Raw genomic sequence first — 26,480 nt, 5'->3', positions numbered from 1 at the left:
CTTTTGTCATATGGGGAAAGAAGATAGTGATTTGTCCATTTTCAATGGGTATTATCTTTAATGTCTTACTAAGTAATGACTGGAAAAGGGGAAAGACAAAGACGCTGGAAATTGGCCATATGTTAGAAAAATCTACCTGATAATACAATTATTATTAATACATGTTTTAATTATGTTAACATGCTTTTTTTATTAAAATGCCTTAAAGTGAAAGACTTTGAAGTATATTCTCAATGGTATATTGAGAAGTCTGTTTCTGGTTGGTTCAAATAATCAGAATAAATTTTAATTCCAGAGGAGAGGAGCTTAGATAAGTTTAAAAATAACATGTAAGTCATACTAATTCAACATAAGAATTTGTTTAAATCATAAAACATGCTCTGTATAGCTTTAGAGTTGACAAAAATTTTCAAAGGTAGTGGATTTCAGACGTTGTGAAGTCTGTTGCTCTAACCGGAGTACAGGGGACTGCCTGGGGTGGGGATGGGGCGTTGTGCTGCAAGTCTGTCCCTCCGCGAGAGTTTCCAGCTCCCGACTTCTACTTCAGTTAGCGGAGTTGACTTTTCTTGAACAAAAAAATCTGCCAAAAAATCATGAATGCAGCAAATGAGGTACGTAGCCAAATTTCCATAGTACAGCTTTTGGTCAAATGTGTATGTTTGAAAGACTATTGCCATAAAGAATAGTACTAGTTAAAACTTGCCACACACTGGAGAAGGTCCAAAAGCTTCCCACTGTAGACAAAGAGAAACTCTGCCAAGGATTAATCTGAGGGAAAGAGCAGCCAAAACCCAGCAGCAGAGTGCACACAGCACACACCAAAGACTCTGAAGCATCAGGTCCTGGACAGTGGATGATTTCTTCTTAATACAGCATTGCTTTAAGGAGCAGGGAATATAACAGGCTTTCTGCAATGCAGAAGACAGAGATCTAGACAAAATGCCAAGATGGAGGGACTCATCTCAAAAAGAAAGAACAAGAAGAGAGCACAGCCAGAGATCTAAGCAAAACAGATTTAAGTAATACCCTGAACCAGAATTTAAAATAACAACCATAAGGAGACTAGATGGGTTTGAGAAAAGCATAGAAGACACTAGAGAATCCCTCACTGCAGAGATAAAAGAACTAAAAAAATGAGTCAGGCTGAAAAGAATAGTACTATTCTCAATGTTAATTGCTTTTATTGAGAAATAGTAAAAGTAGATTTTTAGGTTCTTCAAGATATAATCAGAAGGTGAAACTTTACAAGGAGATGTCATTATCTGGAACTAGTTCGTTCACTGTTTGGTAACAGGTAGTGAGTTATCTTGGCTTTTGTGAGAACTTAGGACATGAAGGAGCAAATGTTTGGTCACTGGGTTATTAAAAGTAAATTAATAATTGTCAAAGTTAGCATTTCAAGTATTATAACAATTTTATGTTCCTTCCTAATACTTGCCAGCTAATTTTAGCATTCATATATGCACATCACATTTTCTTTTGTGGGATCATCTTTTTTAACAGCCCTTAAACAGTTTGGTGACAACTTTATTGATGGGGAAGCTCTTAGTGATTCAGGTACCTTGAGAGGAAGCTATTGGAGTGAAAGCTTTGCTTTTCATTTTTTTTAACTGGAGAGAAGCAACTTGCTTAATATTTAAATATGCATGCCTAATTCTAACCTGTTTCTTTTGAAATAGCATGTGTGATGTGGATGGAGTTTTATATGTATGCACGTGAGCTTGTAGATTTTATTAACTCAGAAACTAAAGCCATAAATTGCTTATCCTATTAATGATGTTGCTGCTGTTGTTGAGACCTACTACTACTATAATTAAATTACCTAATGAGCATCATACAAATATTTTGCCAAAACTAATCTCTCTTCTAAGAATACACATTTAGAGAAAAAAATAATTCTTTGTAAGTTGGCATTTAACTACCAGGAACCTGTTAAAACTAAGTTAGACTGCATGACTGAATAAACTTCATATCATTCTTGGCTGAAGATAAGTTGTAGATGTGATTAGAAATATGTGTAATTGATAGTTATCATGTGATTCTTGAAGGTAACTAGGAATAAAAATGAAAGCCCTTAAAATTATGTAGGAGGATCTTCAGCATAGAGGGGGGAAAATAACTGATATAAAATATACTATCTCCCAAGAAGGATCCAAGGTATATGTGGTATCACTTGAAGCAGATCTCTTCCATGAACATCTAAATTTATAAATCAAATAAATTCAAGTGATTATTTAATTTAAAAATAGTTTATTTCCTAAATACTTGTTAAATAATTCCAATGCCAGTGCCTTCAAAGTATTGAGTGCGATCAAAGAAATTCCATTTATATGAAACAGTTTTGGGACCTGCTCATTGACTAATGTAATATGTAGGTATAATATCCTGTATGCTTTTATTAAAACTGTTAGAGATTAAGAGTTTTTAGTGATAAAGGTCTTGTTTTGAGAGGAATATTGGCTATTGATCAAGAATATCTTTTATGGTGAGAGAAGAAGCTTTCTTTCTTTTAGACAGCCAAAAACTTAGTAACATTCTTTTCCTCAGAAAGAAATTCAAGTTGAATAATTTTTATGTATAGGATATATCTGAGTATTGTGAAGTAATTTTTAGTGCAAAGAATTAGTATAAAGAAATTCGGCTTTCATATTGCCAAACCATTTAATGTTTTATGGGCTTCAGATATTTTCATGGAACCTGTCATTCATAAGGACAAAGTATAGCCACATGTATTTTGAAGGTATTAGTCAATTCTTTCTTTTTCTTTTTTTTTTTTTTTTTTTTAATTTACAGCTCTTTTGTTTTGATAGTTGTGAGTATTATCAATACTCAAAAGGATGTTCAAGCCAAGTACAGCTGTCCTTTCAGGCTAACTTGGTAGAGTAATCGGGATATCCACCTGTGAATCCAATCAACCGATAGTAAGAGTGATTTTACTAGAACTGCTACCATTGGGGAATCAGAGGTGAACACAGTACATGTCTTTACAAAACATCGATGGAGAGATAATGTAGAAGTTAAATGAAGTAGAACAGAAGACACTATGTCACCCACTTTTCATATCTGCCTTGGAAACTAAAGTTGGAGAGACGCAGTGCAGTCCCGTGGACTTGCTGAAACTGAGAGATTTATAGGAAAGTGACACAGGTTTTCGAGACACAATGCCTTTTAGAGGTTTTAGAGACACACTTCCACACAGTGTGAAGGCCCTGAGAGGAGAAAGTGCATGAGAGAGACACAGAGTAGCAAAATAATACAGTCATTTGGTTTGGCTCATGCATTAAAACATTCTGGACTTCACTGTGAATGTTTGAGTTCTTACCTGAAAAGTCTGGGAAATGACGACATGTTAAACATTTTGAATAATGACAGAAACAAATCTGATTATCACAAAGATTAAACCAGCAGTGATATACTAAAGGAGTGTATTAGTAAGAAATTGGAAGGAGGCTCAGATATTTTGACAGAAATGAAAACATTTACTAAACATCTACAAAGCTAGGGGCTTTGTCTCATTTAATCCCCAGAGCATCCACATAAGCTAGGCTATTGATTCCCCCTCATTTTTTTTTTATTAAAGATTTTTATTTATTTATTTGACAGAGATCACAAGTAGGCAGAGAGGCAGGCAGAGAGAGAGGAGGAAGCAGGTTCCCCGCTGAGCAGAGAGCACGATGCGGGGCTCGATCCCAGGACCCTGGGGTCATGACCTGAGCCGAAGGCAGAGGCTTTAACCCACTGAGCCTCCCAGGCACCCCCCTCATTTTTTTTTTCCAGGTGAGGAAAGGCTCACCTGAACAGGAGGAGACTAAGACTTAAACATATTAAATAGTTTGTGCCACAGCACATGGCCATCAAGTTGTGGGTGGGGAATGTAAACCCAGTGTGAGAGCCATTGTAATAGCTCAGTCAGATTATATATAAGTCCTGGTGGGACAACATGGTGGAGACATGGAAGGAAAAGATAGAAATGGGAATTCAATCTGAGAATATCGTACCATGCAGACGAAAAATGCAGCTGCAAATGTAATCCTGTATGTCTTCATAGGATCATGAGTTGATCCCTACCTTTGCTGACTCAGCTCCATGGCAGTAAGTTACATGGTGGGGCTCAGGGGTGATAACACTTACATAACTAAAATACCTGTAGAAATGTGACCCATCTGTCCCCTATACTCAAAGGTTTGTGTGCGAATGGTTTGTACAAACTTCTCCACCGGTTCTCTAGAATGATGAGTACTAATGGTAGTCAAGAGAACTCCAGAATGGCCGAGTGTTATGATGAAATGTACAGGAACCATCCATTCTCTCCTTTTGTCACACTTCAGCTGTGAACACTTGACAGCGGGCTCCTCCTCATGTAATATGAGTCTCCTCGTATTACATGACAGATTCTGCAGCCAACTATTTCTTTCACTTTCTCATAAATAAGAGTAGAGCTTATCTTCCCAAATGTTAACAAGTTGGCTGTTTTTTTCTTTCTGGAAATAATTTAGATTTATATGCAAACCAGGTAATGCCTGTGGCTTGGTAAACCAATTCATAGAATTGATGTTAGAATTTTTTTTCTCCCAGAAATAAACAAAGGGGGACCCCAACTTACTTGACTCATAAAGTATGGCCATATATAGACTTACCAATTACATAAGAGGAAGGAAGTAGTAAGAACAATTAAGTCCTACAAATCTTAAAATAAAATGTTTAATCTTGATTTGATCACTATTTAGACACTGATTTTCTTTATGGACTTTTCATCATTGCTTACCATCACGAACATTTACTTTTGCCAAGTTACTTCACGTAGTATTCTCTAAATAAGTGATATGTGTTACTCCTTCATTCTCACTGTTTTTATTGCCCTCCATGACCCCTTACACATGAGCCTCTCATCTGAAGTAGCGTCAATCCCTGTCCATTAAAGTTGAATCCAAACAAATGATCATCTCTAATATCCTTCTTCAGTGACTCCTTCTCCAGCTTCACTGGAATTTCCTAGGACTATCACAAGAAATTACCACAAACTTGGTGGCTCAAATTTATCCTCTCACAGTTCTGAGAGTGAAAAGTTTATGGTGGGACCATACTAACCTCTGATACTCTATGGTAGAGTCTTTCTGGTGTCTTCAGGTGTCCAGTGGCTGTCATTGATCCTTGGTGTTTGTTCCTTGGCTTGTAGACACATCACTCCAATCTTTGCCTTCCTGTGGCATTTCCCCCTGTGTCTCAAAGAACAGTCTCATTGGAGCTATCCAATGTGATGTCACCTCAGTCCTTAACTTAGATACATCTATAAAAGCCCTATCTCCAAGTTAGGCTCCATTCTCAGGTTCCAAATAGAAGTGAGATTTGTGTGTTGGGGGGGCGGGGGACGACACTGCTGAACCCACCACACCATCCTAAAGTGATCTCTCTTTCTCCTCTCATCTTTTTGGTTCTTAAGGTTGACCAGTATCATGCATTTTGTGTTTGACCCTACTGTTATCTGTAGATTGCTATTATTGTTACATCTTGCTTTGTGAGATGTTAAAAAAAATTTTTTGTTGTTTTATTTAGTAGATTTTTTTTTAAAAAATGATTTTATTCATTGGAATGAGAGAGACAGAGCACAAGCAGGGGGAGAGGCAGGAAGAGAGGGAGAAGCAGATTCCCCACTGAGCATGGAGCCCAAGATGGGGGACTCAATCCCAGAGCCTAGATCATGACCTTAGATGAAAGCAGACACTTAACCTTCTGAGCCACCTAGGCACCCCATGAGGAAACACTTTAGAGAGGAAAATGTTGTAAGGGTGGGCGGGCACTCTTTAAACAACATAATTTTAAAAACTTTACTCAAGTTTTCCTTGGAGCCATCAGATTTACGAATATTTAAACAGTACAGTTTTTCTTCTTTCTTTATGATATATACATTTAAAAGTATTTTTGCATAAATGAAATTGAGCTCGTATTTCATTGATGTGTCACATTTTTACTGTTTTGTGTTAATAAAAACAATAGCTAGCAATTAGTATATCTGGCATTTGATTACACATTCTTATGTTATTTAATTCATACACCTACTGTGTGAGATAGATTATTAGTATCATTCCCATTTACTAGTTGTGAGAACTGAGGCTCTGGAAGATTAACAGGCCAGTAAATAACAGAATTAAAATTTGAAGCCAGGTCTATCCAATTCTGAGAACTCAACTTTTAATTAATACTCTGTGGAGCCTAACTCATTCTGCTAAAACTCTGTAAAAATCTGATGGTGTCACTGAAGAAGCCATGAAAATATTTTTAATGATGAGACTTGTAAGTGTCAAATGTTAAATGCATTGTCTTTGAGAGAAAAATCAAATGGTGAATAAATGATATCTCCATTTATTGAAAGGTCTTTTTAAAAAAAATCTATCATTAGCTTTAAGTAATTTAGACAGCTAATAATCCTTTAATGTATATCTGAGATCTTAAGATCATATATATAAGCAGTGAAATGTCAGAGACCTATCCTTTTTTTTTGAGACATATCCTTCTTATAATTCTTTAGTGTTGTACCTTTATAAATTAGTGTTGATTTAGAACAATTACTTGAAACAAATGAGAATATAATAATGAATTTTTAACTTAGTTATAGGAATGAAGTTGTCCTTCAAGTTGTCCTTTACATAGGTCATCAGGTTTAAAGTGTGTCATTAATGTCTCAAGAAGTCATCAAAAACAGTTTCTCTCAACCGTATTATTTCTCCATGTCAGTATGTTAATGGCGTATAGCACGTCTGTGAATGAGATATTACTTATTCAGTTACCTGAAAAAGATATTTGTGAAAGTATTCTATTCCTAATCACAGGCAGGGAATGTACCTTAGCATTTGGGCTTCTGAATATGAACTACCACACTTAGTCATTGCTTTCTGCCACTACCTGATTACTTAATTCTCTTTTTTCCCCTGTTATTCACCTTTGGGAAGCCACCTAGTTTCCAACAAAACATTCTTTTTATGCTCAGTAATATTTTTAAAATTGAATTCCAGGTTTCTTGAAATGTCACAATCTGCTCACTTCGTTCTAGTGTTCTTTCCCTAATGTGCATATCTTGTTAATTTATAAATCATATCCCTCCACATACTATATCACATATTTGTTTTAGAGCAGTAGATATTTCTTGTTGTTGTTGTTAAGATCTTGTTTATTTGTTCGAGATAGAGATAGCGAGAGAGAGCATGAGTTGGGGGGCAGGGAGAGGGAGAAGCAGACTCCTCATTGAGCAGGGAACCCGAGGGAGGGCTCCATCTCAGCACCCTGGAATCATGACCTGAGCTGAAAGCAGACGCTTAACTGACTGAGCCACCCAGGTGCCCCGAGCAGTAGATATTTCTTAGCATATTGCCAATGACATGAAGAGATTGTTAATGCCGGACATTAGGTACGAAATTATTGGAACTATGTCTAGAAGTTCAGTAGTCTACATAGTAGAATAAGTTAAATAATATAGCTATAAACCAGCTATGCCAACAAAGAGATGAGTAAAGAAAACTGACTGATATTAAGAGAATTACAATTCAGGTCATTTCTTTTTTTCTTGATAAGCAATAGAAAAATGGGCCAAATATTGTTTCTTTGAGTTTTAGCACTTCATGGTTGCATGTGTTTTTTATTGGGTGTGTGGTGTTTTGGTGATGTAAGTGCTTTTCTGCCTTTTTTTTCCACGATCTTCGCCCTATTTTGTAGTTAATACGACATTCAACAAATAATCCTTCCTCCGTCTTCCTCTGATTGCTTCAAGGTGACGACACAATGACAGGGGATGGGGGAGAATACCTTCGGCCCGAGGATCTGAAAGAACTAGGCGACGATTCGCTACCCAGCAGTCAGTTCCTGGATGGCATGAATTACCTGCGGTACAGCTTGGAGGGAGCCCGCTCCGACAGGTAGTCCCCTAGTCCTGACCCTTGGCACCAGCCAGAGGGCAATGCGACCCTTTTTCATGATGATAATTAAAAAAAAATAGACATAATTAAGGATACTTAATAGGTACTGCATGTTATATCTTACTGCACCCTTGAGCAACTTGAAGTGCCTATTTTAAAGAGCAGGAAACGGAGGGCTAGAGAGTTTAAGTGACAGTAAAAGTCAGACAACTAGTAAGAAGCAGAGCAATAAGTAAAGAGCTCTCTACATTTCAGTATAGTGTTTGTAATCATTTATCACTTTTTTCTCAGGCGAATAAAAAGGACCATTTTACCTTATGGGTATTTTTGTTAGTGGTACAGATTCTGTGACTGAAAGGGTGTTGTGAAGAAGGATGAAAAAGAAACAAATTCAGAAGCAAAGTGCCTGAAATTGATTTTCATAAGAAAGAATTAGACCCAAATCCTCCAAGATCTTGAATACAAAAGCAATCTGAGCAAAATCTGAAGGAGCACAGGTTTTATAGGCAAATCTGAAAAGGTTTATGTCATATTCTGCAGTATAAAATTTCTGATTATTACCCAACTGGTGTTTGTTATTTTTTGAGGCAAACTGAATAAGAACATTCCATGGTACTTCATCAAAAGATTGACTGCCGATTTAGGTTAACATATGTAGTGTGAAGTTTTTCACTAGTCAGTAATCATAGGTTTGCAGTTTTCATCTTGGCTGTATTCTAAGCTGTAGTTAACATATTTGTAGTCTAAGAAATATATACCTTAAAGTGTAGTTAATTTTAAATGGATAATTAGCAAAAACAAATTTTTCTTGGAGTTTTCCAATGAACATCAATGCCTCTTCCCTACTTCCTTCTTTCTTTCTTTCTTTCTTTCTTTTTTTTTAATGATTCAGTGTGCATATAATAAGTACCTTTCTGGGCTGGCTTGTGGTAGGTGCTAGAGGTACAGACATGACCAGACTTGAAAGCTAAAATCATAGTTTGATGGCATGTGAGAGAAACTAGGCTAGTAGTACCCATAGAGTATAACTAAAGCCCCAGGGCTCAGGCTTTCTAGAGGAGATGGGCTCAAACTGAGACAAAGTGATGGGTAATGATGGTGAGGAAAAGGTGGAGAGGGCATTCGAAGCTTTAATGAGATCATGAGCAAAGGCTCATGGTATATGAGAGAAGGAACAGCACAGTTTTGGTAGAGCATAGTGTGAAGGAGGGGAGAGCTTGTCTGCGTTTTGGATGGCTCCCTCTGACTATACACTAAAAGGATAAGTTTTAGAGAGAATTGTCAAAGGGCCAAACCTGGCAGTAACAAGCATCTGAAAATCTATGGCAGGAATATTAGCTGAAGCTGTTAAGAGAAGACTTGACCTTTAACCTTAGTGGTAGCAATCATGGAGAGAATTTGGGAAATGACAAATTTGAGAGCATATCTGTGAGGTAAAAGTAGCCGGATTTGGTGATGGATTTCATGGGATGGGTGAAAAAGAAGAAGAATGTTTGACCCTTTGGCTTCAATGACGTAGATGGGAGGGTGGTCTTTGGAGTCAAGAGACAGAAGAGGAAGCCACTTGAGGTGAAAGTCGGGGGGACTGGTGATGGGACCGGTTTTTTTATATACTGGGTTCTGACAGATAGACTGAGGCATCACTAAAATTTCTAGGAAAAGATTTCAAATTTGGAGAACATGAAATATATGGCCTTAAACAAAGTCATAATAATCTATAAATAATCACATCACTGTCAGAGGGGAAAAAAAACCCTTCATTTCCAGCATGGTCTATTTTATTAAGTTCTTGATCTGATCCTTTTTCCTTCTTTGAAAGTACTAGGTTATGGAAGATTTACAACAATACTTTCCATAAAACAGGGTCCATGGTTTGACGATTCTGCTTAAACTGAACACTTACCAGCATGTAAAGATGGTGTATGGAACAAACAAACCATGGTCTATTCTCCAGGTCCTCACTAGCATTTCTAGAACCCCAGATTGTATTCATGATCTCCAACATGGAATTACAAGCAACATCTCATTTTCATGGATTTCACTGATTTTTTTAAAAAAATTTCTTTATGCAATTCAATCGGAGTTTTCTTTTTTTGGTAACCATTTTTACTTTTCGTTATTTATTTGGTATGCTTTCAATAGTACCATGCCCAGGTAGGTATTAAATAGCATGAAAACACTGTGACACTTCCTGGATACATCAACATTTCCCTGCTCACTGTGCAATGTGCGTAGTGTGTGTGTGTATGTGTTGGCAGGAGGTGCTTATATTCTAGAATTATGGATTTGTTCTCAAATTAGGATTTTTAGCTATTGAATTGATAGCTGAGTTAGAAGGGTGAATATATTACCAGAATACAAGTCTGTGACAAGACTCTGGCCTGACTTTTACTGTCACAGCCCCACCTTGTGGTTGGTAAAACATTAGCATGGCTTCCCCAAAGGAACCTAAGTCTGTGTATGGTTGGAATGGTAGAAGAACTATTCTGATGCCTAAATTTTATATGAATGCAGGAGAACAAAAATATGAACAATTTAATGTAAATTGATAAAAATATATCCAAGTTCTTATTATTTAGATTTGATGTTCATTTAATTATTGCTTACAAATTAAATTTAGTGTAAAATTCTAAGTATCAATGGGCCACAGAAGCTTTTCCATGCATTAAGCAATTGAAATTTTTAGATATTTACTAGTTTAATAAGGTTCAAAAGCTTCATTAATTAAACCTCTAATACCACAGCTTACTAAGATAGTGATTATTACATTTTTGATGAAATTACAGACTGCCTATTATGTGTCCATAAAGTAGTTTACTGTAGTGCAGAGAATTAAAATTTAAGACCATAACTTTTGGCACAGTCCTTCATTGAACAGCACATACAGACTTCTATAGATATGTGTTATTATGAATTTATTAACTGAATGGGATGACCTCTGACTTAATGAACAAGAAATGTTTTGGATCATAAAATATTTAACCTTGTTTCTGATGTTTTAAGTCAGGATAGAAAATTTTTTACTCAGAGACTTGACTTATTCCCAATGTTTCTGCTGATCATTATTCCATTACAGTAATTTCTCTACTGCTGGAATATTCTAACTTTATTTATTTAAGCAAATTCTATATATAAGAGAAAAGGGCAGTTAGAAACTATAAAATTGATTAAACATTCAATTAGCATTTTAGAAGGCAGTAAACAGTAAGCCAGGAACACAGCAGTAGAGATAGTTAGGCATAGTTCCAACTCATCCCTTCTCCCTGGCTCTCTCACTTTCCAACTTTTCTCACTCCCTGTCTTCAGATCCTGATATTTTTCTCTCTCTACCCTAATCTCCTTTTTGGTTGTAAGTCAGCTCTTTCTTTTTTTCCTTCTCCCTTCTCTTTCTTTTCTTTCTTTCCTGTTGGGACTTTAAGAAGGACAAAAAAAAATAACAACAATACCCCCTTCCCCCTCCTGATTCAAACCAATTGAGAGAGAGACCTGGGTATCAGGTAGATAAATATCAAAAATCCACCTTTATTATCGGCATATTGGTTGCAAAATACAGCTCTGCGCTTAGAGCCAAACAAGCTCTTTCATACCTCATTCCTACAGAGACAGACATCCACCCAGCTATGGTCTCTCCCCAAAAGTGGCAGTTGGGACCTGGCTGCGTTTTTTCCAAGTTAAGACCTTTGCAGTGGTGGCAGTTATGTCACTAGGCAGTTACGTCAGTGACTGGGTCTCTACTTGCTGTTGTGAGCGGGCATGTCTAGTCCTATACCTCAGTGCCTCTTGCTCCTTTTGCACTGTTTATCCTTATCAATTTAAAACCTTTGCATGTAAAAAGTTACAGTTTGGATTTTTTAATCCTAAAGCCACAGACAGAGATTCAAGTTTAGGCCAGAGTCAGTCCTACCAGCCTGCAGCCTGTTCATGAAGTGCACCATCAAAACCCAACTGCACACCTGTAAAACCAGCCCCAATATCGATCAGCTGCCAAGACTGAAAGCCCTGCAGTTGGGTACAAGAAGACATCTGGGTGGCCCCAGCCTTGGCTGCTGGAGTCTCAGTCTTCTCTAAGACCCTGTAAAACATAAAATTGTGAGTTACCAAGTTAGATTTAGATTTCATTTCATTATAAGCTAAGATTTGTACAGGATCAGTCAACTCCTTTAATTCATGTCACTTGCTTTCTAATATTCCAGATCTGTTTTGGGGACATAAAAAGTACAGCTAGGGGTGCCTGAGTGGCTCAGTCGGTTAGGCGACCTCACCTTCTGCTCAGGTGACGGAGTCCCAGGATCCAGTCCACATCAGACTCTCTGCTCAGCAGGGATTCTGCTTCTCCCTCTGACCTTCCCCAAATCTCATGCTCACTCTCTCTCTCAAATAAATAATAATAATATTAGAAACATTTCTTAAAAATATTTATTTAAAAAAAAACTACAGCAGAATAGGAAGGAGAAGGCCCTCAATTATTATGAATTATCTACCAAATGATTATTTCCTCAAAGATAATGGAAGTTGGCTATATTGACACCTCATAAAAATGACAGTATACAGCTTATAATATTAGGTCTATTTGAAAAATGAGATTAGCTTCTACTAAGAAATATGCTAACCAGACACTTAGTCCATAATTCTACAGTGCTTCACTGGCCAAATACCCACTAGCTGAAAGTAAATGAAACTTTGCTTCTATAAATATTGTGAAAGCTTGCATATCTTTTTCCCTATGGGCTTTGGGCTACTATTTTGAATGTGGATATTTAATTCCTGGACCAATACGAATAAAATACAGCTTCTGTGAGACATCAGTCTATTTGTCATTTGATCGTACAAATTGATTAAGAAGGAATGAATTGCACTTATGCAAATGTCAGGTTTTGCCCATCACATTTGCATCTGTAATTCAGAACTCGGAAATTCCGACGTATCCAAAATATAAACCCTTGATTCCCAAGGCCTAAATCCCATGTTGAAGCCAAACCTCGTTTTCGGTTGTGTCTCTGGCAGTTTGTTTCTGTGCTGACAGATGTGTTTGTGTCCTGGGCTGGTGCGTAGACTCAGTTTCTTGCGCTCTTGCGTCTTATTGCCACAGCAACCAGCACTCTTTGTGCCTCACTCACCACACAGAGGACGCGCAAAAGGAACAATGCCGCCCTTTGAAATAGCGTTGTTGGAGACACCAGAGACAAACAAGAGGAACTCCACTTCCGCAGGAAGCATGCCTCTGGCCGCAGTTCATTTCACTCTGTACCTTCCAGGGGAATGCACCCGCGGGCAGTCGCTCGCAGTTGGACAGGAGGGGAATGAGGCATGCAGAGAATGGAAAATGAGCAAAGAGGAAACCCGTGCTTTCTTTCTGTGCTCTCTGAGGGTGGTCTCGTTCCCCCTCTTCATATTTTTCTTAGTTGCAGGGAGGTTAACGTTTAACACAGACTGAACCAGTCTATTCTGGCATAATTTCCTGTGTGAATCTCTGGTCCTGGCAGTAAGTGAGCTAGAGTTTGCTGGTTTCAGACATTTCTGGGAAGAAAAGAAATCAGATTAGAAGTATCAAATTTTAACTTCTGGATTCCCTTGTGCCCTTGCCATTGAGTGCTAGGAGCCAGTCAAAAGATGTGTTCCTTCAGTTGTTGGACAGAGAGGTAGGGTGACACAGAGACCTGTGTTTCCTTCTCCCACCGTTGCAATTCGTGGCCCCCTGGAAGTTGCACCTTTAGCTAATAGCGCGCTTTTTTCACTCTCCTGCTCGGCTCACCCTTCCATCCTCCCAACCCTGCTCCTGCCGTTGCTATATGACCATGGCCTCCTGCCAACCTACCAGCCTCCGATCCTTCAGTTCCGACAGGTCTCACACCCTGAGCCATGCCTCTTACCTGAGGGACAGTGCCATGATTGACGACACAGTTGTCATCCCCAGTCACCAGGTATGTGACTTTTTACTTTGACGTTTCAGCTTTCCGGAGAGCTTTCTGACAGTACCTGTTGCGGGAAATGTCCAGAGAAAGTTTTTCTGTCTGAAAGGGAATTGTCTTAATTCAGTTGACAAGCTGGGATAAGAGTTGGAGGGCTTTTCTCAAGCGATATCTATACGCGGTTTGTTACTTCAGCTAGACTGAATTCTTCTGTGGAGGTTAGATGTGAAAATGAATGTCTTTCTAAAAATCTCTGGTAAAGGAAAAAGTGAGATAGGGTGCATTGAAGGTAGGAAGTGAAAGGTACCTGTGAAAATATATCTTGTATTTAAAATTGTTATCTGTTATCAGAAAACCATTAGAGATTGTTATGGAATATTTTAATCTTAGATGTGATTTTTATCAGTTTTAGCTGGTTAGATGTAGAGAAGTAGATGGGAATACCTGCCCTTTGCCATGACGATTACACAAATGTGGTCTTATGTCATTAGTATAATTTAAATAGCAACGTGTTATAAAAGATACATTTTAATGGCTCGGTCTTATATTTTTAAATGAAAAGATGGTAATATCACCTTCCTGTGATACCACTTTTAGAGTTCATTATATTTTATTTAAGTGAAGGAAAGTATTTTTATTAAATCCAGTGCTCTCTGTATTTAGGTGTCAACTCTAGCCAAGGAGGCAGAAAGGAATTCTTACCGTCTCAGCTGGGGCACTGAGAACTTAGACAACGTGGCTCTTTCTTCCAGCCCTATTCATTCAGGGTGAGTAAATCAATATTATGTATCCAGATCAAGAGGTAAAAAGAGATGAGTGTGAAAATAACAGCTTTGTCCAGTAGCTTTAGCTGATGGCTAGCTTACAGGGGAAGTGACCTTTGTTTAAACTTGTAAATAACAAAGTTTTATCCAGTGTGGACTCTACCTACACAAATGAACCAGCAAAAAAGGTTGAAGTCAACATAGAAAAACTGACTGTTGTTTTAAAATAACTAGTAGAATTGCATCAGACAGCTTGCTCACTAACCAGAATAAACCAGTGGCCTCCTTACTGTACACATTTTGTCTTAAAGACACCTTAGAAAGAGGAGCAGGATCATTTGGTTTCTAGAAAGTTCTATGTACTAAGATTAACTGACTAGTTTAATAAATGCCTTTTCTCACATATCTGTGCATTTAAAATAATGATTATGGAAGTTTGAATCACACAAATATACAGAGGAGTTCATATGCTGTTTGAAGTAGAGATACATCAAACAAGATGACTTAGCTTCTCAGCCACCTTCTAAAAGTCATCCAGCTAATATGTATATCACTACTAAAGAAATGCTGCCTGTTCATATAAACTCATGAAAAAGTAGGATTTTGAGTTAATAATTTTAAACATACTTAAAGAGGTTTATAAGGTGTAAGAATTCAATTATGCAGAAAATAATTTTCTTAAGGAGTTTCAAATTGTAATCCTCTTGACAATTGGGTTTTCCCTGACATTTTGGTAGTTTCAACCTGTGTAGTAATTTTATTATTATATACAAACTTTGAAAATTGTTTTTACTTAATCACTGTCATTTTCCTTTTTAAAAAGCCCCACTTTTATTTTATCTGTGCAGTACTTCGATTTAACTTACTATCCCAAACTCTTTGTCCATAATCCCCAGAACTAATTTGAGTGGTAAATAGATCCTTTCTTGTTTTTATTATTCTAAAATATTTTCTCAGAAAAACATTTAAAGATACTTGTCACTGGAAATTTGGGACCTTTTAGTGTTTTCTACTATAGGCTCCTTGAATATAAAATTAGTAATACAGATACTGAAATTAATCATAATATTCTTTTCTTTGTTAAATAAGTAAAAGCCAGTATCCTGATGCAAGAGTCATTTCAAGGGAATAAAAACCAAGTTAAACCTCATCCAAATTTACTAACATATTTTTAGATATAAAATGAAATAATTAAAATCTGACATCTGTACATTATTCTAAAAGCATAACATTGCATTATGCTACTAAATTTCTCAACCATCTTAAGGGGGAAAAGAGACTTGGACCTACAGTATCAGAGGATAATAGAATCTAGAAACCATAATAAAATATTTGAAGACTATATCGAGCCTACAAAGTGACAAGATTATTTTATGCAAAGTGTGATTAATTATCAGTAGCCGAATTTGCAAGAGTCAAGGTGTTAAGTGATAATCCTTCAGTTTTCAAAATAAATACTTTACTTTAAAAAAGGAATTTCTTAGAATCTTTTAACTGCTGAAGGGCAATAAAATACTCAGCTTAAGTACATCAATATGCAAACTGATTGTATAAAATTAGATAAATGCATAAGCAATTCTAGTTGATAATGATGAAATAAGAGCATCCAGTGGTTAGAAGTTAACCACTTGTTGAGATAAGGGTCTTTAAACTCTTCATCTGTCATACACCAAATTTTTTATAAACTTCAAATATGACTACTGATTGTAAATAACTTCAACTCTGGCTGTACATTAGAATCACCTTGGAGCTTTAAAAAATGTACCCAGGCCCCATCTCAAACCAATTACAACCAAATCTCTGTTGCTGGGGCCTTACCACGGGCATTTTCTACAATCACCAGTAGTCCAAATATGTGTGTTTTATGTATTTGCCACACCATTAGAAAGGAACAAATTTGCTTGATAAAGCTTGGATTGTTGGGGAGATCTAGGTAATTAACGTATACCTAGTTCTTTCAAAAAAATTTTTTAAATCACTTCCATTCACTTATTTGTTCTTCCCACATTGTTGAATTCTACAAAGTACCAAACGTTGTGCTGGGCAGTAAGGAAAACAGATAAGCAAGATCTAGCCCTTACTTTTAAGAAACACACCTCTCTGTAGTTGGAAGATGATCCGTGGGAGAGAGATAACATGGTGGTTAAGAGTGTGCTTTGGGGTTAGACCAGTCCTGACCCTGACACTCAGTATGTGAAACTGGGCAGGTTCTGTAAAACATCTGAGTTTGTTATATTATGGACCTCATAGAGGAGGTTTGTGGATTAAATGCTTCTTAAATAATTAGCATTTTTCCTAGAAAGAGTAAGTGCTCAATAGATTATAGCCATTAGTATTTATACAACCCTCATATACATCTTCCAGATCCTTCACCAATTCCAAATCAGTTAAGCAGAATGTATTCTGAATCCTCTAAATGACAATACCACTATAGTACAATTTATAATAGTAACGTTTAACCTGTTATTTTTATCAGGTAATCTGTCACCTAGCGGGGCCTCTAGAATTTGAACACAGTGCAACAGATGACTCTAATGGGATGAATACTTATGTTGAAAACACAAGGATTTTGAGTGTCATGGTGTTTGAAAGCTACTTGTTCATTATACATGACACACCTGTGTAGTAGTAGTTTTTATGTATTTTTTAAGGAACTAAGTTTTTCCTTAATTAATTTGGAGAATTTTTAAGCCACTTCAAAATCTGCCCAAAATGTAAGAAATAAATTATTTTTAGACAGAGGAGATAACAAAGTCAGCTTTTTTATGCACATGCTACTGAGTTTGTGTGTAATGTTCTATTTGATCCCATAAAGGGATTTTTGAGAAATTGAAGACACAACTTTTACCAATAAGCAGTATTAGTAATTTTATTTTTCCAATGACTAATTGTCCATGACTACAAAAGAGTAGGTATCAGTGCTTAGAAAAAAATCTGTTCTGCCCAATATATACAGCCAACATCCGGTCAAAGAAAGGCTGACAGTAAAAATTTTTGTTTTTGTTCTTTGGATTATTCACTGATTCACAATCTAATCAATAGTCATTTCTAGCATCCCAGTCATGATCATACCAACATAAGCGTGGGCAAGAATTTGAATTTTAAAATTCTTCTCCATTTCAGACATGCATAATGAATTAACAAATGAAAGCCACAATTTCTAGTAATAGTTTTGTAATTCATTTTAAATGTTATTATTTCAGTGGTGTTATTTTTATAGTTCCTTAATGCCAGCCAAGTGCCAACAATTAAATGCCACTTCATGATGTTATGTTACAAAATATTATAGTAACTAGAAGTCCATAAGAAAGTGATCTTTTAAAGGACTTCTTTTTCATAAAAACATGTTGACAATTACGCTGTGAACCTAAAGCTACCCGAAAAAAATAAAAGCAGTTTAAAAAAAACCTGTGAAGGCAGTTGGCTCAAACAGTGGAACTTGATCTTAGAAAATCAAGAAAGTCAAGACTGTTTCCCATTTTACAGTATTAATATTTATCACCTACCTAGATCAGTTAATTTAGTTGTTTATGTATTTCAAACACCCTAGTTTTTTTAAGGCACAGGAAGGTAAATTCCTTTGGATGAAGAAAATTATTATTATTTGTTAAGATTTTATTTATTTATTTGAGAGAGAGAATGAACGCACATGAAAGGGGGAAGGGCAGAGGGAGAAGCAGACCCCTTGCTGAGCAGGGAGCCTTATACCAGGCTCCATCCCAGAATTCCAGGATCATGACCTGAGCCAAAGGCAGTCACTTAACCCACTGAGCCACCCAGGCACCCCAAGGAAATTATTCTTTAAGTGTCAAAACAAGTGTTTTGTAAGGTTGGATTTCTGGTCCATGAAGCATGTATCCTTTTGTATATTGTCAGGTGCTGAAAATGCAAGTGAATTGTATGAAAACTTAGGGAGCGTTTTGCAGAAGAGCAGACTTGGGCAGAAGAGGCATGAAAGGACTGTAAAGTGGGATTAGACAATATGATTAGTGAGGACGGCAAAGCACAAAGCAGGGAATGAAGGTCTTAAGAAAAGCCCTCTTTGCATAGTTTTTTGTTACCTACTGTAGGTAATTCATGTTACCTGCTCTACCTTAGAGTAAATGCTACTGTTTGTGATTGAGGCTATTCTTTAAATTGTGCCCCTTTTGTTTGCATTTCTTTGGTAGAAGCCCAAAAGGGCGTTACCGTTATTTTGAACGTATTAAAAAAAGGATGAGCGAAAAGTTTGGAGACAAACTATGCCCATCAAATAGAAGACTCTGGGATGTTCATTGTAAGAACCCTTGATGTTTTGTAACCTTGTAGACCCTTAAACCTGGTCACATGGCCTCCGCAAGCCGGTACTGGATAAGGCTACAAATCCAAATCCAGAGATTTTATCATATCCCCAGGTCCCTCAGCTGGAGTCACCATGAACCCCCATACCGTGCTCTTCTCTCCGCATTTGCATAGAACTATATCTCATTTGTATTTCCATCTTTTTTTCAATGAATACTGTATTGGTGTATAAGTAATATATTTCGGTTGAAAGTCACTTCTGATTTCCTTCTTTATATTTCACTTTATCCATTCCTTCTCTGTGCTGAAGTATCTGTTCTGTTGCAGCCGCTCCTCTCCATGTCTTGATCGTGACAACAGCAGGTGAACTTCTGCATAATTCCTTCTCTGACCATGTGGCCTCCCCTTCTGCCCCTTTCACCATCTCCTTCTGCATATACCCCATCTCAGGATGCTTTAGTGTGAAGATACCTAGCCAGAGAAAGAGACAGATTTATATTCTCCAAAGCGTGGCCATTGCTGAATTCCCTTTCTCTATGGTGGAAAGAAAGTGGGTCCTTTTTTTTCTCTCTTTGGAAATTAGGCGGGGTTGCACCAAAATTAATGTAGACCTACTGTGAAGGCCTATTTTGGCCATGGGTCTCCATGTCTCCATTTCTTTTTGTGAGAAAAAGTGCTCCATAGAGCTGAAGAATGTCATTTCCGGAAATTATGCAAATTGGGTGAGCTATTCTAAAGTTCTATTAAAGGTTATGGTTTTAAGTGTCACTTAGCAGGGTTTGTTAGTTTTTTTTTTTTTTTTTTTAAGCTATATTCTAGGTGACCCAAAGGCTGAAAGTTTATTAATAGTGCCTTTCCTTGCTACTACAGCTTTAAGTGAAAACTTTTGGTATTTTGGAAATTGTGCTATAGGGTGATGCTAGTCAGTGTTCTAAAAATATCTATTCTTTATATTTCAGTAAGGTTAGTTTTAAAGGTTCTTATCAGACTGCTGATGCTAGTATTTTTATTATACAGTCATGTACCATGATGCTACAGATCATCTACAGATAACACAATTTTTATTTCCCACTTTTGGAAATTTTGTACCCTTCCTTTTACTTTTTCTGAAACACACACTAAATATTATGTCTCTGAACACAGTGGGTGATAAATAATTGGTGATTTTAACAAACTAGAACCAATTTTTTTCAAAGTGATTTTACATCCGTTTTCAGTCTAAGGAATTCAGAGGATGAGGAAAGAATTAAAGGAATTACAGAGGAAAAAGAACTCATGATGTTTTCTCACATAAACCCAGAAATCAGATTTAATTTAAGGTCCTCTTGCTATGTGTATGTGGATCACTGAAGCACCCTGAAGACTTTTTTTTCCCCACTATTTTCACCCAATAACTAACTCTGAATGCTGTAATCTCCTCCCTGTCCCCACCCCATGGTCCTGAATGAATTAAAAGTAAACCTAAGGATTAGTAACTTTTGGGGTGGAGGACGTTGTCCTCAAAAAACCAGAATCATTGTTTTCTGCTGCCTCCTCTGAAAGCATGTACCTGTTTAGCTAATCAAATTGTGTATTTGCAGGCAAATCATCTGCATAATAATGGTGGACTGCTTTTGCTTTTTATTCTTTTTAAATTGTGATAACACTGTATTCTCACAATTTAGAAAAACGTCAATAAGAATTTCTATTTTGCATGATTGCTGAATTTCCTTTGGAGAGTAAGATACGCAATTAAAGCTGAGTATATTCTGTGATAAATTTTGTCTGTACAGTCTTCAGTCAGTGTTGAGTGCAATGTGTGTACATATTTTCTCCAAAACTGTTCGTTGACTGTTTTAACCGTACAGCAAAAATAATATATTTTTCTTGGAGTAAAAGCAGTTTATTTTCCAAATAAAAATTCTTACAAAGCATCTGACAGTCATGAAACATTTCAGTAGGTTTCCTAACTTTAGTTAACAGGAAATGGCACATAGAATTTTAACACCAGATCACCATAGAGTTTATTTGGCCAAAGTCTCTCATTTTGTGGATGAGAAAATTAGAACTTGAAGACAGGGAGTGACTTGGTTGATGTTACAGCAACAATTCAAGACAGAGATCTATTTAATGGTAGCTGGCATCCAGGAGAGAGCATGGTACTTGCCGGATTTTGTGCTCTGTGATCATAGTACCTTTATAGCTTACTTAACTAGTGAAGTTCATAAACTAGTAAAAATTCCACTGTCACATTAAACTGCTTTAGCAAAGTTCCCAGTTCATTTTAGATATCCGATAAAAGTTAGTTTCTTTCTTTTTTAGGTATTGTATCGCACTGTAATTTTTAAGACATTTGAAACACATAAAATCATCTGGGTGTAGGGCAAGGAAAGTGATGGGAACAAGCATTTATTGAATTATTACTGAATTCTAAATGCTTTTCCCAGGCATGGTTGAATCCTCACTGCACCCCTAGTGGTAATATTATGATTCTCCCTCATCGACAGACAAGGCTTCATTCTTTAAGCTCACAAACAGCAAAGCTGAGCATTAGTCCCTACGTATATCATTTCCTCTGGATGTATTTAATTACATGTTTTTACTTTAATTCCATTTATCTCCAAATGTTTGCAGGTTTATCTTGTCCCCTTTATAATCTCCTGAAGATATGAGAAAATCACATTTACTTAATCATCTCTAGTATGTGAGCTGATTCATCTCATGACTCATAGCTTCCAGCCCTGCACTTTTTCCTGTGGTACCAAAAAGTAAATGGTCTCTTACAGTCTGTTTTTTACATCGCAGAATAACCTTACTAATTCTACCACCTATCCAAATGGTGAAACCTTCTGATATTCTGGTGTTTTTAATAGAAGTGTTCAAATGCTTACCCAGTTGTATATTATAGACTATTGGGATTGACTAGCATGGTTTATCTAAAAGACATTCCATTAGCACTTGAATCATTATTTCTCTTATTCCCTCTTATTTGAAATAAATCATTCTTTCAGTGTACAATTCTGCATATTCAGCTTTTTTGTTAGTTGTTATTCTGTAATTACATTATTTGAGTCTGATTTCTATGGAGTATTTTCTTGCTGAACTTTCTCTTCATTTTGACAACTAATTTTCAATTCTTTCCTCTAACCTTTCTGTTTCTCTCTCGACCTCTTTCTCTTTTGCTTTCCTCTCAGCCCTCCAGCTTCTGACTCTCTCTCACTGCCTCTTCCTCCTCTCCATCTCCCTTCTGCTCCTTCTACTCTCCCTTCTTCTCTGGCTAAGGACAATTCTCTTACTAAAACTTGTCACTTTTGTTAGTCTGTTAGTTCCTTTAGTTAATTGAGAAAGACACAAAGGCTTGTTTTCTTTGGAAATGTGATTTTTCTTTTCTCCGAATTATGCAGATTGACACCTTTCTTTTCCCAACTTGCTGTGAGTGGGTGCAGTGTTTAGGTATTACTTTCCAGATCTAGAGGATGCTGAGACTCTTACAGTTAAATATATCTACTTGCAGATTTCAGTCTTTAAATTCTTTTATTTTGATTTTCCAACCTTTTTTCTTTCTTCATGAAATTTTCACTCCTAATGGAATTGTTTCCTCTGTTATATTTGAACTCTTGATTTTGGTTGCTCCCATTTTCTACCAATCATCTGTCAGGGGAAATAAACATATTGAGTCTCTCTTTTTTTCTTTTTTTCATATCGGATCTCTTATTTGGGAGCAGGAAAAGACCTGTAGAAGAAGAATATTTAACATTGATTGTAGTCCTTCCCAAAGATTCTGCTATTTTTTGAGCTGAAATATCAGTGTAGTAATTTGAATGAGTTCTGACTGGATTGGCTGTCTAGAGTCCAAACAATTAAATTACCTTCAATTTTGCTGCCATTTCTCTTTATTAGAGATAAATATATACAACCTCTTACAACTTGCTCTTTTTATTCTTTCATTCATTCAATTATTCAACAATTATTTATTGACTGCGTACTACGTGCTCCATATACATTGTGCTAGGTGCTGGGGGAACATCGTAAGAACAAGGTCATGGCCAGTATGTTACTTACATGGTTCCTGTATGTGGTCATAATTCACTTATTGACCAGGAAGCAAAGTAATTTTGAGTAAGAGTTGCTTGGCAGGAACCATTATGTTTTCACTTTCAGTATCCTTAGTTCCATGCTGGGCACCCACCAATACGAGGGTAACAAACATTGCATGCTTCTCGGACAGGGGAAGGGAAATTACGGAGTAAACCAGAACAAAAGAGGATTTCAAAAGGAACAGTCAGTGACACAAAATCAGAGAAAGGAATCAAACGTGTAGTTATTGAAACACTGTTACAGCTAAGAACATAGCTACTGTCACTCACTTGTTTTTAGAAGATGCACCCCTAGAAGTCATTCAACATGTTCTTCTAGTTGGGGACATCATATAGGCCATAAGTCATCACTGGAATAAATATAATGGAAATGCAATAGCGTGTATTGTAAGTGTGAAAGCTTCCTAAATGCCTTCAAAAGGTAGAAAGACTGGTAAAATTGAGTAGATGTATTATAATAATTTCTTAGGAGTTTGAGTCCCTGTTTTGTTCATCAATGGTGACAGTAATCAAAAGATGAAAAAACAGGGAAAGTCGGAAATACTGAAACGCATCTCGAGCAGCACTGATCAAAACTCAGTGTCTTTGCCCCTAGCTTTTATAAAAATTGACATTAATAGCCTAGTCCATTCAAAACAAATAAAATGGAGAAGAAACTTTTGTATTCATCTAGACATGTTATCAGTTTTTTCCCATCCTTTCGAGCAATACTACCTTTTAAAAAACTAATATAATTTTTTTAAAGAATTTATACTTAGACTAGTAATAAGAAAAGCAACCAACCTTTTTTCATTGTGTTTTAATAAAGACCAGAAACATCCACTCTTGAGTACTAAACCATTGATTATACTCCCCAGTTTTTGCCCTATGCTAAAAACTTAAAAGGCTGGTGTGAATGGTAGTTCTAGGCTGGCTCCTGCATGCGGGAAGGATGGTGACGGCTCTTCTCATGGTCTCATTCTGCATGATGGGCTTCAGGAAGGCACTCCGGCTCCTCTGCATCCATTTTTATTACTAGCAACAGGATTTCTGTTGAATAGCATGCTTCATGAGTTCTGTGTAGTGCGATGAAGAAGATGCTAATGTATTTTTCATCACTTGTCAAAAAATAACATCAATGTATTGTGTTTCTCTCCTATAACTTACTTGGATAAAATATCTTCCAAATGTTTTAAATGTTGTCATGGATGCAATATCTAGATGTGGTGAATCTGGTGTAGTTCTTGGGCTGGTTAAGCTCAAGTAGATCCGTAATACACCTGTATGTTGCTTTCCTCTTTGTTTGGCGTATAAAATCTTGCAAATGCGATGAAAATTGGGAGAGACCAAAATGTAATCTGTATAAGGGTATATACACTGTTCGTTTGTGTCTTTGTGTGTATGTGTACAACACTCGGATTGCCTGGTTTAATTTTCAGTCCTTGAGGAAGTGAGTACCTCCAAGACTTTAATGAGTGTTAGGACTATCAGAGTGACAAGAAGTCGAACTAAACTCTATCAGGATCCATGAAGACCATCACACAGGAGATAACATGAAAGTTTAAAACTAATCCTTTCTCTTGGTACTCTTAAAACGAGGAGTCACTTGGATTATAGTTCTTTTATGCATGAACAAGTAACTTAGTAAAATAACAAAATAATAGTGCTAGAAGCCTTTACATTTCTCAATTTTTAGCTGGGATTTTCCACATTGAGATTTACTATAATTTGGAAAATCATGAGGCACAGATCTCTTCCATCAGCAGGAGCCCAGGGTCTCTCACCTCAAAACACAAAGTGGAGGGGATTTATAATCCCACTTCCTGCCCATCTCATCTTTGCTTCAGTTAGACCAAGATGGCAGAGAGCTTTCTTAAGTAGGAAGTCCATGTCAACCAGTGCTGATTCTATCTAAAACATTTAATTTTTGCTTTTCCTTCTTCATGAGAATGCAGTAAGTTAATAACCTGCATCCTGGGTGAGATGACGTTGGAGCAGGATGTGTGAACATGAGCCTGGTCTTGGGAGAAGGCCTATGGATCTTTTTTTTTTAAGTCCTAGAATTATATTAAAATGGGTTGGACAAGATATAATTTTGAAAAGTCAGGTTGGATTAGTTTAGAAAAACTGCAGTTTGATCTCTCCTCTCTACTCTATCCTTACTATTTCCGCATGTGGATTTTTCAGGACATACCTAGACAGAAGCAGAGGTCTTTGCGTTTATAATGAAAGAAGACTCATCAGTGTTCATTATATAATTTTATTCCACTTCCTAAGTCAATTGGACAGATCTTTAATTCTCAGTTTGTATTTAATATCACCGTTGTCAACAAAAACTAGCAGAATTCTTTAGGTACAGATCAAAAGAATGCAAAGGCTAAAACAACGACACAACAGAAATAAAGGCATTAGCATAAAGTGAAAGAACTCTTAAGGACAAATAATGTGCCACCATGCAAATAAATGAAAAAGAACAAAGAATTAGGAGAAAAAAATTAACTTGACTAAGCTCGACTGTCTGCTTCCAGCATTTCAAAACGCAGCTCATCTTCTATTTTAATTTTTAGTTTCCTGGTTAGTTTTATGGTGGATGCCCGAGGTGGTGCTATGCGAGGATGCAGACACAACGGGCTCCGTATCATTATTCCACCTCGGAAATGTACTGCCCCAACTCGAGTCACCTGCCGTCTGGTCAAACGCCATAGACTGGCGACAATGCCGCCAATGGTGGAAGGAGAAGGCCTGGCCAGTCGCCTGATCGAAGTTGGACCTTCTGGTGCTCAGTTCCTTGGGTAAGGGTTTCTGCTAAACCTCCCACTTAGTCACCGATGAGCTTGTGTCCTCTACATGAGATCACTAGGATGGAATGAAAAAAGGTACGTCGATAACATTATAAAAGAAGATTGGCCCCTGCAAAATTATTTAAAAAATGGGAAGTAGCACCTCAGTGCTTGACTCCAATCACATGCCTCTTATTTTAAGGCATTAATGAGTTCGACATTCAGGTGAATTATGATTCCCTCTCTTTGGATGGGACAATAGCTTCTAGGCTCCCAGTGTGAATAATCATGTTTTAACTGATGGTAGGTATTTTTGTTGTTGTTGTTGTTCTTAATTCTGAGATTCACATGGTAAAGCCCTAAAGAAAAAGCACTACCCTATTCCAAACATACATTTAAAGTCCTGTGTGGTTACGAAACAGAATGATTATCTTTGGAAAGCAGCGTTGTCTTTATAAGAGATCCAAAAATTTACTCCATCTGATGTGTCGTTTCTGTTATCAAAATTGCTATCTTGAGTCTTAAAATTATACCAACAGTCTCTGTAGTTGTAGTTTTCATTAAGACAACAAAATCCAGACCAACTTCTGCCAGGCTCATTTTAGCAATTTTGAGCAGGGATTGGCATTTCTTCCTTCTGTTTGTACCACTGCTATTATATATGAAGTGGTGTCTCAGTGTGCCAAGAAATGACTGGCTACTGCTGAAAACCAACAAAAGGATCAAGTTTTGGAGGGGGACAAGTTTCAAAATATTTTGAAACAAATCAATATTGTATTTAAGT

At 36.8% G+C, this 26,480-nt stretch overlaps 1 protein-coding gene across 50 annotated transcripts in view; it reads left to right on the top strand.

Moving 5' to 3' along the window:
- The window catches only part of ANK2 (ankyrin 2), a 330,750-nt gene that overhangs the window by 256,066 nt on the left and 48,204 nt on the right, over positions 1-26,480 (top strand). For 21 of the 50 annotated variants that reach the window (XM_059170307.1, XM_059170588.1, XM_059170521.1 and 18 more), the window contains 4 exons: positions 7,763-7,907; positions 13,726-13,828; positions 14,480-14,583; positions 25,484-25,708. In XM_059170307.1, the coding sequence (XP_059026290.1) occupies positions 7,763-7,907; positions 13,726-13,828; positions 14,480-14,583; positions 25,484-25,708 (577 nt within the window). Of the gene's footprint in view, positions 1-1,503; positions 1,558-7,762; positions 7,908-10,049; positions 10,062-13,725; positions 13,829-14,479; positions 14,584-19,188; positions 19,225-25,483; positions 25,709-26,480 lie in introns of all 50 variants that reach the window. The other 29 variants (XM_059170296.1, XM_059170367.1, XM_059170570.1 and 26 more) reach the window with 6 other exon arrangements.

The sequence above is a fragment of the Mustela lutreola genome, chromosome 1, assembly GCF_030435805.1.
Source record: "Mustela lutreola isolate mMusLut2 chromosome 1, mMusLut2.pri, whole genome shotgun sequence".
In the NCBI taxonomy this organism is placed as follows: Eukaryota; Metazoa; Chordata; class Mammalia; order Carnivora; family Mustelidae; genus Mustela; species Mustela lutreola.
The sequence above is the reverse complement of the archived record's forward strand: the minus strand, read 5'-3'. Positions and strand labels throughout refer to the sequence as shown.